Source organism: Thunnus maccoyii, chromosome 9, assembly GCF_910596095.1.
Source record: "Thunnus maccoyii chromosome 9, fThuMac1.1, whole genome shotgun sequence".
Classification (NCBI taxonomy): domain Eukaryota; kingdom Metazoa; phylum Chordata; class Actinopteri; order Scombriformes; family Scombridae; genus Thunnus; species Thunnus maccoyii.
Window position 1 is genome coordinate 22497949 of NC_056541.1, and position 14965 is coordinate 22512913.

The 14965-nt window shown below is 42.2% G+C and overlaps 1 protein-coding gene across 11 annotated transcripts in view; it reads right to left on the minus strand.

Annotated features, from left to right (window-relative positions):
* kiaa0825 (KIAA0825 ortholog) overlaps positions 1-14965 on the minus strand; it is a 120430-nt gene that overhangs the window by 70694 nt on the left and 34771 nt on the right. For all 11 annotated transcript variants that reach the window (XM_042420836.1, XM_042420832.1, XM_042420830.1 and 8 more), the window contains 8 exons: positions 12913-13103; positions 10993-11199; positions 10588-10698; positions 8638-8777; positions 5653-5832; positions 3270-3500; positions 2866-3170; positions 2217-2323 (listed from right to left, as the gene is read on the minus strand). In XM_042420836.1, coding sequence (XP_042276770.1) covers positions 2217-2323; positions 2866-3170; positions 3270-3500; positions 5653-5832; positions 8638-8777; positions 10588-10698; positions 10993-11199; positions 12913-13103 — 1472 coding nt within the window. The remainder of the gene's footprint in view (positions 1-2216; positions 2324-2865; positions 3171-3269; positions 3501-5652; positions 5833-8637; positions 8778-10587; positions 10699-10992; positions 11200-12912; positions 13104-14965) is intronic.

Genomic DNA, 14965 nt, shown 5'->3' on the forward strand with positions numbered 1-14965 from the left:
AAAATTAACTGAATCACTACTGAGTTTAAAATAAATGGGTTCTTTTTAGTTTTTAGACAAACCATTCACTCCAGAGGGCAAATCGACTCAAAATGCAATTCTTGGCAAGAATAGAAATAGAAATATTTCTTTGCTCCAAAAACTTGTTTGAAAACCAGGCAGCCTGGTCAAGGGTAACACTGGTGAAAGTGAGTGAGAAATACATACAAATTATTGAGCAACTGATAAAATAATTTTCACTGTTTTCATTACTATTCATGAGATACATAGGGGAATTTTGACCGAAGGATGCTGGTGCACTAAAAATGATTGGTGTGTGTGTTCTTAAGTGCGTATATGTGTGTGTGTAATTGTGTGTCAAGGTCCTCACGCATGTACAGTCCCCAACCCTGGCAGACACCTGCATCATTTTCCTGCCCTTCTTGTATGGATGGATATCAGACTACCTTCCATCAAACCTTTTCCTTCACATACACTTCCTGTCATTGTTCTCTCTCTCTTTCCCGCTGTCCATGTCTCTCTCTCTCTCTCCACCTTTGTAATTATAAGGTGGCAGAAACGGTGTTGCCTGTCAGCCAGCCATTGGCTGCTTGACATTGAGAGTGGCAAAGGAAGAGGAGTCCTGTCTCGTCCATACATCCCCTCATTCTTTTGCCTGGCGGCCCAGCGGTGGTGTTGTCGACGATGGTGGCTGTGCATCCGTGTCAGCACCTGCGCTGTATCCTTTCCTGTCCATCACTGTGCAGGTGAAGCAGATGATTGGATTCAGTCAGCGGGGTGATTAATGAGGGCCCCTCCGGATTTGGGACAGCCTATCAATCATGTCATTAGGGCCAATGTGCCCTGAAAGAGGCAGACCTCCGCCAAGGAATAACTGCATTCATCTTCATCTGTGTATGCATCCCGTCAGCCCAGCCAGGGTCACCATGATGGAGAACAATAATCTTCTCTTCTACAAATTACTTTGCAAAGACAAGGTGGGTGGCGTGGGGAGGGGGTTACAGTTGGGAAAGGAAGGAGGGAAAGTGGGATGAGGGAACAAGGGTGGGAGGGCTCACAAGGGGCAAATGTTCTTTGTAGAGGGGTTTACTCTGGGTAGGTGTGTGTGTGTGTGTGTGTGTGTATGCACGTGAGATGCCAGTGAGTGAAGTGCCAGTTGTTTTTGGAGTTATTACATCCACCACACACTCTCTCTCCCTCTCTTCCTCTCTTTCTGACACTGTATTCTGATTGTTTACAAGCCAGGCGTCACTTCCCTGTGAAGGTTAGTTTAATGAATAGTAATGATCCCACTGAATGCCTCCGACAGGTGATACATAATCACTCTTCTTTCACTTTTCCGCCTAACCCCCTTCCCACCTCTCCACCGCTCTGTCTCTTCTCTTTTTTTTACTCCAGTCTTGCCTGCTCTTCCTGTCACTGAAACAGACAGGATTTCCTAGAACTACCCATTATCTTCTCAGTGTTTTTATTTATTTCATTCTTTTTTTTTTTTTTTTTTTTAATTGTAGATGTTGTGTTAGGACACTGAATCACCTTTTTATGAAGACGGATGCATCCAGAGTTTGTTATGATGAAGTGAGCAACCAGAGACGCAATTTCTGGGAACGAGCTACAAAGCGCTGAGCCAAAGGTCACAGATCAGCCCAAAGTGAAAGCTGTTTTCCCATCACTCCAGCCTGCAGTCCACTCAGTCAGACTGCGTGTCCATCATTTACCACAACAAACATCGCAGAGATACATTGATCTTACACATAGAGGTTTTCTATGAAAAATGATCACAATGATACGATACATCATAATTTGAATGCTCAATTAAAAAAGGCATATCTACGCTGCACACTCTTTCCATTGTTTTATTCAGCATCTATATTGAATGTCAACTGCCTAAATACATCATCAGTCAGTTTGATCTGTTTGAACCTCCTCCTTCAGACCACCAACCCTCAACCTCCATCTTACTATTGATAAATCACTAAAATTATCTATTGGGAAATTAGTATTCAGTTTATAAAAAGCTGTTTTTATGATCAAAATGGTCTGAATAAAATGATACCTCACATGAATAATCAATATCAAGTGAGACTAGTGATGGATTACGCATAATAGCACTTTCCTGAATGCATGAAAACGTTAATATAAAATACTATACTAATATAAAATCGATACCATTTTGAATTTGACCTATTGCTAAATCCCCACAGTTGACCTCTCACCTGTCTGAGCAAAGTTTGCGGGCCTTCTGCAGCTGCATGTTTGTCCATTTGGGTCTTTTTTCCTCCAGAGCCTGCAGCACTTTGTGCACTGTGGGTTTGGGAACACCCTGCCAAATGGACAACCAAGGTAAATGAGTAAGAAAATCAACACGTGGCACACATCAGCTCAACTATTATCTGGGTTACCATGTCAGTATTTCTTTTAAACATGTATAAGTAAAAAAATGTATACTTTCAGCTTGTTCATACCAAGTATAGACTTTGGAATAACCTTCTTGACGAGATCAGGGCTGCAAACTCTGTCTCGTCTTTTAAATCACTTTTAAAAATACTTTTTTTTTTTTAAATTGTTTTTTGGTGAAATTGCTTTTCATTTATATTTTATAGCATTTTAGTTTGTTTTACTCTCTCTGTGACTCTCTACACAGGATGCAGCTCATCTTGGCCACTTATATTTAACATCTCATTCTTTCAATTAACCATACCGTATGACCACAGGTGAGATTTGGAACATAACCACAAGCTTCACCTTTAGACACAACTCCCACTTAACCACAATAGTCCACTATAATGTCCTACCTTACGCTCTTTGGTGAACAAGACCCCTTATTATTGCAATTATTGTTATTATTCAAACCTTTTCCTTTACCTTCTGTTGAATGCCCATTGAAGCCTGCAGGCACTCAGCCAGCAGGGCCAGGCGGTCCTTTGCCCCACGGTCCAGGGCCAGCCCACTGATCTGTTCTATTGTGTCTGGGTCCTCCAGGCCCTGGATCAGGCAGTTTAGTAGGGCCCAGAGCAACAGGCCCACTAAGCGCAGCTGCCGGCTATGCTGGGAGAGGTGCTTCTCTGCCACTTGGAAGAGGTAGCGGATGGGGAGAGGCAAGGATGCTACAACCAAGGGCAGGTTGGTGAAAATGAAGGATAAGGCTTGAATGGCTAAAGATATGACAGCTGGAAGGAGAAAGAAACATTAGCTGTTAGTTTTTGTAGAAACCTAAAAAAAATTCTGATATCTCGCTTTTCTTGAAAATACACCCAGTCCATGCATACACTTAGAAGCAGTCTCCTTTCCTCGTGCTTCCAGTGATGTGTAGTTCCACTCCTTGGGTACTTTAGCCAGGACACTCTCCGGTACATCCTGCTTGAACGTGGCTCCACTGGGCTCCTCTGTGGCCTGCCAACCCATCACCATGGAAACTAGGTGTACCAGGAGGCTGTTGGTAGACTTGGTGACTATTTCCCGTACACAGCTGATCACTACAGGTACACTCCGTGTTGTTTCTGACAAAAAAGGTGAATGAATTTGGCAGGTAAAGAAGGCTGTTTGATAAAAAAATATAAAGCTTAGCTGAAGCATGTAGTTCATGTTAGGTTGTGACCAGTTGTGAGGAGGACTGGGCCAGTCAAGACACTGTGAGAAGAAACCCAAATAACAGGCTAAAAAAGTACTTAATTGTCTCATTTTGGATTAGATGTTTGGCATGGAAAATGTCTGCTCCACTAACTGAACTAATGCAGCTGATTCTTTGTAGCTGTGTCCTACAATGGCACATGTGCCATTGTGTTTTTTGACATTCAGAGACCACTAACTGACAGAGTGATTAGCTGCTGGTCAGAGCTTAGCTCAACTGGTAAAACAAATTATGCACAGTTGAATTTATTACACAGACATATTGCATGTTGAAAAAGTACTCCTGTATTTAATTAATTTTTTAAAGTGGACATGCAGCACAAAGAAGTCTCTCATTTCACCATGAAAAAATAAGACCTCCAACTAAAAGCTTTTAATACCATTCAAGGTCTTAAATCATGTATAAGGCTATAATCCATCTAGTCATAATAGTGTACTTCATCTGTGTCAGAAATGACGCCACTTTTCAAACAATGGGAAAATACAGAGACATAAATAGCAGTGCTGTGGTATTCTGTTGAAATATCTGTAATAAAGCAAGTGATATCAAGTTAAATTCAGATGTTTTCGATCAAACCCAGGTGGCCTGACAATAGAAATCTTACTACGTTCTCCAGGTGCACTATGTCTTTCATCACTCTGCCCTTTCATATCCTGCTCATATTGATAGCAGAGCAGCTACAGCATGAAGTTGTATGGCACCCATAAACTTCCTACAGCATCGGCTGTAAAACCAAAGGCTACAACAGAAAGATATAGTACAGTGGCGGCATCGGAAGTGCTCTGAAATCTCAAGGGACACTTTACAAATGTGTGACCTCAGACCCATAGAAAAAGAGGAGAGCGGAACAGAAAATGATTTAGCTTTTTGAAGGAGAAGCACTCTGTGGCAGGTGACACCTACACCTATTTTTCAAAGTCACTTGGTTTTCAGACTTTATACCGCCAGCTACCGTATTGACTAGCGTATTGATTTGAAACAACCTGCTACTGTGTGATGAAACATCAGTCTAAATGGAGAAATGGTGAAACTCTCAACGTAATCTATGAAAGTTAAATCAGTGAACAGTTTAAATAGAAATGGGGGCACTGGGGGTATCCTGTAACCAAAATTATAATACAAAGATTTGGCACGGTCCAATAATTAAACTAATTGCCCTGTGAGGATAAATGATGATTGGATGACATTGAGAATTTCTCTCTGGCTCACTCTATCTCTTTTTCCTTCTTTTCCTCTGTCGACCCCTCCCTTGCTCTGTCTCCATCCAAATACTCTTCTCCAATCACCCTAATTTATGCTACAATAATTACCACTCACCCAGGATATAAAAATCACCACCAAAAAGAGCTCCATACTCCACAGGAGTTCTGATTAAGCTCTGTATCAAAGCTTGTACCAGAGAGAGGCGGGAAAAAAAAGAAAGAGTTGGGAAGTAATTGCAGTCTCTGTAACAGCATATTAAAGTCATTCTTTAACTCACGTGCATGCAATGTCAACATGGGGCCTACGAAAAATAGAGATATTCTTTGTGGGCAGAATTACTCGTATTTTACATATTGTATACATTTTTGAAATAAGTTAGAGAAGTTTCGTACATCCATTTTCTCTTACCCAAGAAAGAAATTGTTGTGTCTCAATAGCCTGGGAAGTGTGACAGAAATCAGTTTTCCAACTCAACATGAAATGATGGCGCTGACTTGTTATTTTATCATCACTTCATTTTGTATTATCTTACATAGTACATTATACTGCCCTGAACACTGAGGAATGAAAGTATGAAAGATATCAAAGTTTATCCTGTGCTCCGCAAACGCATTTTTTGTCCCAACAATTGCACATATTATTTAATGACATTTCATTTCTATGAACATGAAAGTTTTTAGTACAGTAGCCTCTAGTAAAATAAACTGTATATCAACCTCCACATCGATATAATATCAGTAATATTGGTTGGGAATACAGCAGCCTGTAGTAATGACTCCTGAACTACAACATTATACAGCAGCTGGTAGTTACTTTACCTGCCAATGTATAGAGATGTCCCCATATGCAAACCCTCTCTAGGTATGGTTGAAGGGCCTGAGTCAAGGCCTTGGGAACATTATTCAGGCAAGTGAATATGTTGAACAATGCGACTATGAAGTCATCTCCCGCCTTGCAATTCTCTGTAGACACTTCTAAGCCACTCTCCTGGCAAAAATCTGAAAAAAAAAAAATAGAGTCAGTCTAGTGAGACACTTCTACACACAATACAAATAAATGTGTGTGTATTCAAAATGTCAATGAATTCATGAAATTTTGTTACTCAGGGGCACTTGATACACACACAAACAACAGGATGCACAAAGAGATGAAAAGTCTTACCCATACACACATATACTTTCAGTAAGTAGTGTGTAGGTGAGTGTAAAATCTGTTTTTTTGAATTATGATTCAGAAAATATCAACCTTATAGAGGTAGGCAGTAAGAGATGTAAAACCCTATCCTACGAAACAGCATCTTTCTTCGCACAAAAACACAATGGAAAATGTCAAGGCTGCCCAACCTGACACATGTTAACAGAAAGGGTGAACAAAAGGCATTGTTGAATAGAAGGGGAAGAAAAACCCACATCTGTGTTAGATGGAGAAAAAAAACAGACCAGAACAAGCAGAAAAAGAAACAGATTTCAAAGCCCCTGGCTGTGGGATCCACAGCACATGGAGACAGGAAGTGAAAAGGAAGAGGTTTTGACAGGGTGTCCTTGTGGGGGTTGCTGTCTGAGCACAGGGCTGAGGATGGAGGTGTGTGTGCGTGTGTAACCCATATGGATGTCTATATACAGTATGTGTTTTCTGTACTTACAAGTGTGTGTGTGTGTGTGTGTGTGTGTTAAGTTGACAGGGGTTGCTGAGGAAAGGCCCATTGCTCCAGAGGTGGCAAACATCCAGTGGTCTGTCAGTCTGCAGTGTGGGAGATGACAGCTATTTGAATAGGATAGTGTATGCAATGCAGCAGTCAATGAAGGGGTGCCGTGATGGAGGGCAGCATGACTTCCTTCTGACTAATGCTGGACTATTTTAAAATGACAGGACTAAATTAGCTGTTGCAGTACAGGGCCAGTAATATCAGCCAGCTTAATAACAGGCAGGTAGGAAGCACTGCCACCACTCAAGGTCCAAATGAGAACAGATTTCCCCTGTCTCTCTCTCTAAGTCTCCCTTCATGTTGTCCACTCTTTCCTTTTCTTTCACAATCATACATCCAACACATACACTCACAAGTTGTCAACCACCTTGACCTACAACAGTCTATTAGGCAGCATTATGTGGGCTATGCCGGCATCTTGTTCTCTGCCTGTCTGGTAATTGGTCCTTAAGGAGAGAGTGTTCTGGATATCACTGCTGTGGCTGCAACGGTCCAAGGAAACAGTGGTGACTAACATTAATTTCCACTTGGGGTGCTGGAGAGCATGGCAGGTTAACTAGATGCCTTTTAATAATGATCCCATTATGGAGCAGCAGATGACTTCAGAAAACAGATGACAGTGCACTGGCACATCTCGAGTTTCCACTACTGCTGCAGCACACAATAATTCCAATGTGTTTGTGTTTCTATGTTGATTTCTCTAGTGCTTTTTTCTATTTTTCCTCCCTTTCCGTCTCTAAGCTTATCCAACCTTGATACATAGCCAAAACATACACCTGTTTATCTTCCGGACAACCAGTCAACCAGTCACAGGGGACCCTCTCTGCAAACCTCTGTAATTGGAAGCAGGCACGCTGATGATAATAAAAAAGGCTCTGTGTGTGTGTGTGTGTGTGTGTGTGTGTGTGTGTGTCTGTGGTGTATGTGTGTGTGAGTTTGTGTGTGTGTGTGTGTGTGTGTGTGTGTGTGTGTGTGTGTGAGTACCAGAAGTAATGTAATGTCTCCTGATTCAGGGCAAGTTGTGCAAATGCTTGGAAAACTGTTACTGTATTGTGGATATGGAGATATTATCCCCCTGCATTTTCAAATCAGCAATCAATGAGAAGGTTAGTTAGTTAGTTAGAAGGTTAGTTTGGTAGTTAGCTTTCCAGTGAGTTAGTTTGCTTTGATAAGGCAGAAATACTATACTAACAACACAGTTGAAAAAGAGCGATTGGTGAAATAAAGTTAGCATATTAAAAACAATTCACTGCCAGATTTGAATGTGTCAGCAACTAACTTTCAAAATGACTGTAACACATAAAACTGAACTGACTAATATATATATATATATAAATATGTGTATGTGTGTGTGTGTGTGTGTGTGTGTGTGTGTATGTATGTATGTATGTATGTGGCTTATGGGACTGTAAGTGTTCAGTCAAGCCGTTCCTTCTGTCTTTCTGCTTCCTGGTTAATTAGCCCGTCACTGTGATAACAGGCGAGAGTCAGCGCTTCCAGCATTGATTTACGGCAGCATGTAGGGAGAAGCATTGCAGAGCCTCTGAGCCAGACTCAGACCGAGCAAGGGAACGAGACAGTGAGAGTTGTTATTAATGAGGTCGCTATAATGTGAATTAATGTGCGAGTGCACAACAGTCTTTAAAGGTTAGACTGTTGCTGGTGCGGAGGAGAGAAGAAGGAAGGGAAAATCTTTAAAGGTCACCATGTGTGCTCCGCCTGGGCCTGTTGAGTGTTTATTACTGCGCTCTATTGATTTAGTGATGATGATGACCAAGGTGAAAATGATGATGATGGCAAAGATGATGATGATAACTTCATAAAATGGATAGAGCTCATCTAATATCCGTATAACTTACTTAGGATCTTAGAGAATAATTAAGACACTGGTAAACACCTTCCCACACATAGCCCCTGTGGTATCGACTCTGTGGGTCCACTATCATAAAAAAGGAAATATTAAAGAGAAAGGCTCATATTTTTATTCTAAAAGATAGACAGCTAGGTATGTACACAGCTTATATACACACATATAGACACTGTGCCCTTCATCCAATAACACCTACCAATCCATCTACACCAGAAAGAGAAGACTTACAAGAGTTTTCCAGGAGTATTTGGGGCAGGTGACAATCTCTGTAAAGCAGCATTCGCAGTAGCAACCCGGGATTTCTTCCTGGGTCAGAAGTCAGCAGCCTCAGCTGACATGCAGAGGCCGTCTGGCCCGTAAGGCCATCTCTGAGAGTGGAGAGAGGGAAAACAAAGTTGACAGTTCTGCAGTGTCAGGTGAGTGAACAGATAGTAGTCCATTGTGCAAGAGGCAACGAAGGAGGAAAAAAGATTCACAAGTGAAAGACAAAGACAGAAATCACAGCTTGGATGACAATCTTGGAGGAAATAGTATTTATGCTACAACGGTATCTTCCTTCAGTGTCACTCACTCCTGATGTGAGTTTAGTCTGCAAATGCCTTCACTCTCGCTTACTTATAGTGTGCACCGGGAAGGAATTAGCTCTAATCTTGGCCAGCTAAAAGCAAATTAACATTTGGGAGACAGCCAAATACATGAATATACAGCAGTACCCCCCTCCTACATCTTTTGTATAACCAAGAGGCTGCAGCCAGCTGTGGGTAATGAGCCATATCCTTGGTGTGTGTGTGTGTGTGTGTGTGTGTGTGTGTGTGTGTGTGTGTGTGTGTGTGTGTGTGTGTGTGTGTGTGTGTGTGTGCGTGCACATCCTTCGGTGCCTATGCTTGTGGTTAATATGTGTGCAAGTGTGAGAGCATGCTGACATGTGTGTGCCTGCATGTTACTTTATACATCTCAATAAAATCTAATGGAAGGAATGGACAGAGTTTGTCTGAAGAGCAAGGAGGCAGGAGGCTGTACAGGGGGTGTCTGCCCAGAAATTAACCATTCTATTTGAGCCAGAAAGCTAGAGCCGGGTGCACCCTGCTGCTTGACTGAGGAAAACTATGCCTCGATCTGACAGCGCAATTTATGATGTCACTGGGACCGCAAATCCAGAAGAAATCCTCTTTTAACTGCTCTGATAAATCTACCCGGCTACAGCGCAGGGTCAGCTTACAGAACCAAGACATACAGATACAGACACACACACATATGTGCAAAGCAAAGAAGAAAAATGCAAGAATGTATGCGTGCACAGAAACACACATAAAGCCAGAAAACAGAACTTCAGATCCTTTCTTTATAGCCTGTAATGCTAGATGATTTATTTATGTGCTTTGTGATTTTATTATTGTTTTATTTAATAACCATAACAATGGGTTTTATTTTAATGAGCTGGGGAGAGATCTGGCCACAGAGAACGGGTCCTGGATGAGGACCTGTGGATCTGGCCCTGGGCCACCAGCAGGCCCCCTGGCGCCCTTGCATGCAGGCAGGAGGTGGGAGCAAAGAAATAAAGAGGTCATAAAAATAAACTAATTTCAGCTCTCCAATACATAGGAGCAGGAGAGCGGGAGTTAGTTTGATTTGTGCTCCATCAGCACGCAATGACATCACCTCTGGCTGTGAGGGAGATGAGAGGGGAGGAGGGTGGAGTCAAGGGTGAGGGGGTAGAGTGATTGACTGCACCTCGGAGGTCAGTAACAGTAACTGGACACACATGTATGCATGTACACATTAACGCATACATAAGCACATACACACCATAACGTACTCTGTTGACGCCTCATGTGTAAAGCCCTCAGCAACCATCAACATAAACAAAATCAGTGTCAGCGGCAATGGTAGTTTATGTTATTTTTTTTTCTTTCTCAGCTTGCATCTGTGTTATATTACCACAGCAACTCTAGCTTGAAGCCCTCAGCAATGTGTAAGTCTTGTAATATAGCTGCACGTATGCTGCTGTAACTCCACACACACACACACATATGGTTCTTTATACAGTGGGTGGAGGTGTGTGTGATGGCTTAGCATACCAGAGTGTGTGTGTGTGTGTATGTGTGTTTGTGTGTGAACGTCCATATGTCTGTCTACTGTATGATGGGTGATGGATGGTATAATGGTTGTTTTACATACCGTATGGCCTGCTCTGTGAAGAGGTCAGGGTCTATAGCATTTAGCCAGTGGACAAGAGGGCTGTCAGGCTGGTGTGGCATGGACTCCTTTGCAGGATTAATCAGAAATGTCCTGGAGGAAGACAGATCGCTCATGGCAATTTTAAACAATATATCTTCAATATACTATCTTCTCTACTGCAATTGCTTCCAGGGAGCCCATCATTTCACTTTTTTTTAACATTAAGAGCCCACTCATTTTTATTATAAAATCTAGTGTGGGGCTAAACCTATTTGAGACATACATGTTTCTAGAGTCAGCAGCTATAGCCACATGACTATCTCTGCGCTCTAGTGTCAAAGTGACAGTACAAAAACTATGGTGTGCTTAGGTCATATTTTACTAAAACATACTGTGTATACTGACCTGTACAGCAAAGATAGGGGTGCTGTGACAATGACGAGGACTGTCAGGAGTTGGTCACACAGGCTTTGGATTTGGTAAGGCCAGTCTGATCCGCCCGCTATTATGGCAATTGCTGAAGAGGGGTCGGAGTGCATCAAGGCCTCAGGACTTTTACACACACTCCACAAAAGCTGCTCCACATACAGCAACACCGTCGTAATGTCACATCTTGCACACAGAGTAAGAAAACAGAAAAGGTGAATGTACAGATGAAAACAGAAAAGATGAGATGTGAGGGGAATATGTGAGAGAGAGAGAGAAAGAGAAAGGCACTGTCATGTTGAGGCACTGAAAGAGAACATCTTCAAAGGCTAACATCCACCATTACATCATGACATAACAGCCTCATCGCACAGCCAGTCAAATACCAGAACCTCCTGGTGATTTTACAGTTGGAAGGTTAAATGTACTGCTGGCTTTGGATTTCACTATTAAAGTCATTGCTTTTACGTTTAAATGCCCATAAATCTGTTTCCTCAATTGGACGGGGGGGGACTGCTCATCATCTCTCATCTCCTAATCCCTGCTCTTCCCTATGGCCTAAATCGTTATTAGACCCACACAGGGATCGACTGATACAGGAGAGGTGAGGTAGCGTAAGAATACCCATGTGAGTGCTATACACATAGGAAACTTTGAGAAACTTTGAAAAGCCATCTGTTTAGCCTAGACTTACACTTTACAATTGTCTCTCCAGACACACACGCATCTCCAAGCAATATAAACCTATAGACTTTGTGTTGACATCATGTGGCGCTACACATGTACACTGCACTTTGTCCTTGTCACTCTTTCATCCTCTCACTGTGTGTCACCTGCTCATTATCATCATTCAGTTACATATTAAGAGAGGTAAGAATGAGGATGAGGAGAGGATGACCTCTTGAGCCTGTACAGACAGTACTTCTATGACGCACGAACACAATGCTCAGACCTCCACCAACGGCCCCATAGGAGCCGAGTGAAATTAGGCCAACAGTGAGGAAGAGGGAGCAGAAACTATTTAGGGCTTTGTCTAGGAGTTCTGATGTAATAACTGAAGTCAAGGTAATTTAGGATACCATTATGTGTAGCCAAGTCTATATTCATATAGGCTATACAAAGATGTGTGTAAAGAAGGTAAAGAAGGAGTTATGCAGCTCAAAACATAAACATGTAATCACTCAAAGAGCTACATATACAATATCTTAAAGGAATAGTTTAACAGTTTGGGAAATATGAGTATTCACTTTCTCACCAAGAGTTAAATGAGAAGATTGACATTACCAGGAAACCAAAGTCAAATTACTGAAACTAATTATCTTTTTGGATGGAAAACATTTATAATCTCATTTTATGCTTGCTTTGGAGCAAGGGTGCGTGATACAGATAGAATCTTCCCTTTCACTTCATCACAGTAAATGTAATTTCATGTTATGATATTGATATATATTGTGATTTTGTAAATTTTCTGGAAAATCAATTAAGAAACCATTTGCAGATGTAATACAAGACATGAATATCTGCTTTGGGCTAAACCAGTGAATGAAATACCTGTTGGAGAAATTATGTATGTACTGTACACTTTTGAAATCAAACAGTCCTGCTCACTGATTTGCAACTTTTCCCACAACAGCAAAACACAACAAGAGATATTAAAGGGATAACTTCCGAAGAGGATGGCGATGGTCGACAAATTTGTATTTAGAGAACAGTATTTATTGTCACAACACCCAACCCTACTCTGCAGGCAAGTTTGAACTACACTGATGTGCTCAAACAATGGGTAATGAGTCATACAGCAGTGTATGACTAGATTTTGTATGTTGCTATTTTAGCAGCATTTTAGCGAAATTTCTCAAGGTAATATAACTATATCCAGTATAGGACAAGATAAAGCACCTGATCTGCAGGTGTCTCTTGTATGAAGGCTGGGCCCTGGCATATCTTTGCACCAGCAGCTGTAAGGTCTCTGACAGCACCTGGCCGAGCACCTCTTTGGCCAACTCCGCTGGAAGGATAGCCCAGAGGTCGCTACGGAGCCCACACAGGAAGTAGAACCACATCTGCACCGAGAAGGAACAGCGCTCGCCCTGTGGAAGAGAGAGGTGGATGGGAGGAGGGTGGGAGGACAGGGCGGTTACAGATGAAGATATATTATGATATGGACATTAACAGTGAAGGAAAAACACAGAGAGCAAGAGGAGATAAAAATAGAGGGGGGAGAAAGAGAGAGGGAGAGAGAAAACATGAAGGAGAAGAAAGAGAGAGACAGAGACAGAGGCAGGTCTGTCAACACCAGGATGTCTCAGTGGTCACGCCACCTGCACTCTGCACCTGGGTTTCTGCCCCCACTGGGATTTTAGACTGCTTTAAAGTCCTGAACTGGAGAACACATCACAACAGGCATACACTCGCGCGCACATACACGCTCACACATACAAAGAGAGAAAGAGAGAGGGGAGAAATTGAGAACTTCTCTGCGATAACGTGAGCAAAGACAAAAGATAGTGAGACGAAAGAGAGACAGAGAGAAAGAGGGACAGATGGGGAGAAACATTACTATCCTAGCATCCTAAAGAAAAGATATAGAATTAATTTGTTAAAAAACTTTCCTCTTTCACCTCCACCTGCCCAAATTCTTCATGTTTAACTTCCAAAAATAAACTGTTCCAGCAGATGATGTGTGTGGCGGAGATATTGACACATCCAAAACTCCTCAACTTCCTCTTGTCTTCAACTCATCATGCCTCTCAGTCCCTTTCATTTCCTTCTTACTTCACCTCATCTATCTCGTTTTTTTAGTTCTCTCCCTCCTCTTCCTCCCTTTCTTCCCTGGAGCCAGTCATTTAGGGATCGGTGTTTGATGGGGAGCGTGACCGAGCTCTATGTCCGGGATTAGGCTGCCATCCTCCGCCTGTGGACTCAGCAGAGCAAACCCAGACACAGACTTTGGATCCAAACCAAGAGCAGCCACAACTACATGTGTGGTTGGACTGTTTTATCCCTTCATTCAAGACAAACTTATTTAACTAGCCAGGTCAACTATGAACAAATTCCTATTACTGATGAAGGCCTGGCAAGATTGAAGACTGAATCTGGGACAGGGAACTAAGGATGGAACAAACTTGGAAACTCATAATAGCTTTTTGTTTTTTTCAGATGAAATTTAGCAGTTTGGCTTTATCCATGACAAGGAAGGTAGCCAAGGTCATGTTCTTAACTTTCTTTGATCGCCTCAACTGACCTCATATGCTGTTAATAAAGCATATTAAATATTTCTCTGCCAAAAACTATTCAAGTGTCAATATCAATGTTAAATAACAAAAGAGAGAGAAAGAACGCAAGCTGGAAACGGGTCTCTCTGGAGCTGTGCTGAGCCGCGTGAGAGCCAAGACACAGAGCTGTGGATCCAGGAGACAGAAAGCATTCAACTACACATATACAACAGACATCAAAAATACAGATACATACATACATACACACGCCAAATGAAATGCACATTCTGAGATGCTGCTGCACACCCACACATGCATTCATCTGCACAGATGCACACAGGCATGCTTGAACAAAAGAACACACCTGCGCACAGCAGGTCTGTCTGACACCATTGACCCAAGGAAGGAGGGAGGAACAAAGGGAAAAAAAGGCAAAAGCGAGGTAAAGTAAGAAAGAGAGGGGAGGTTTAGATTGGTTTAAGGGCATAAGGTAGGGGAGTTCCAGGGGCCCTATGCTGTTTCCAGACAGTCCCAGTGTAGACTGCAGACTTCAGACAGCTGAATCCCTGGAGCCCCCAGGGCACCATGGAAGCCACAGATGTTCTCAGGGAGCTCAGAGTAGAACACTTGGTTAGAAGAGGGAGAGTGGGAGGTAAAGGTGTATTGTGGGAATAAAAAGAAGAAGCAAGAAAGCTCTAGAGTATAATTCCTAGAGTTCCTCAAATTTTACAGAACAA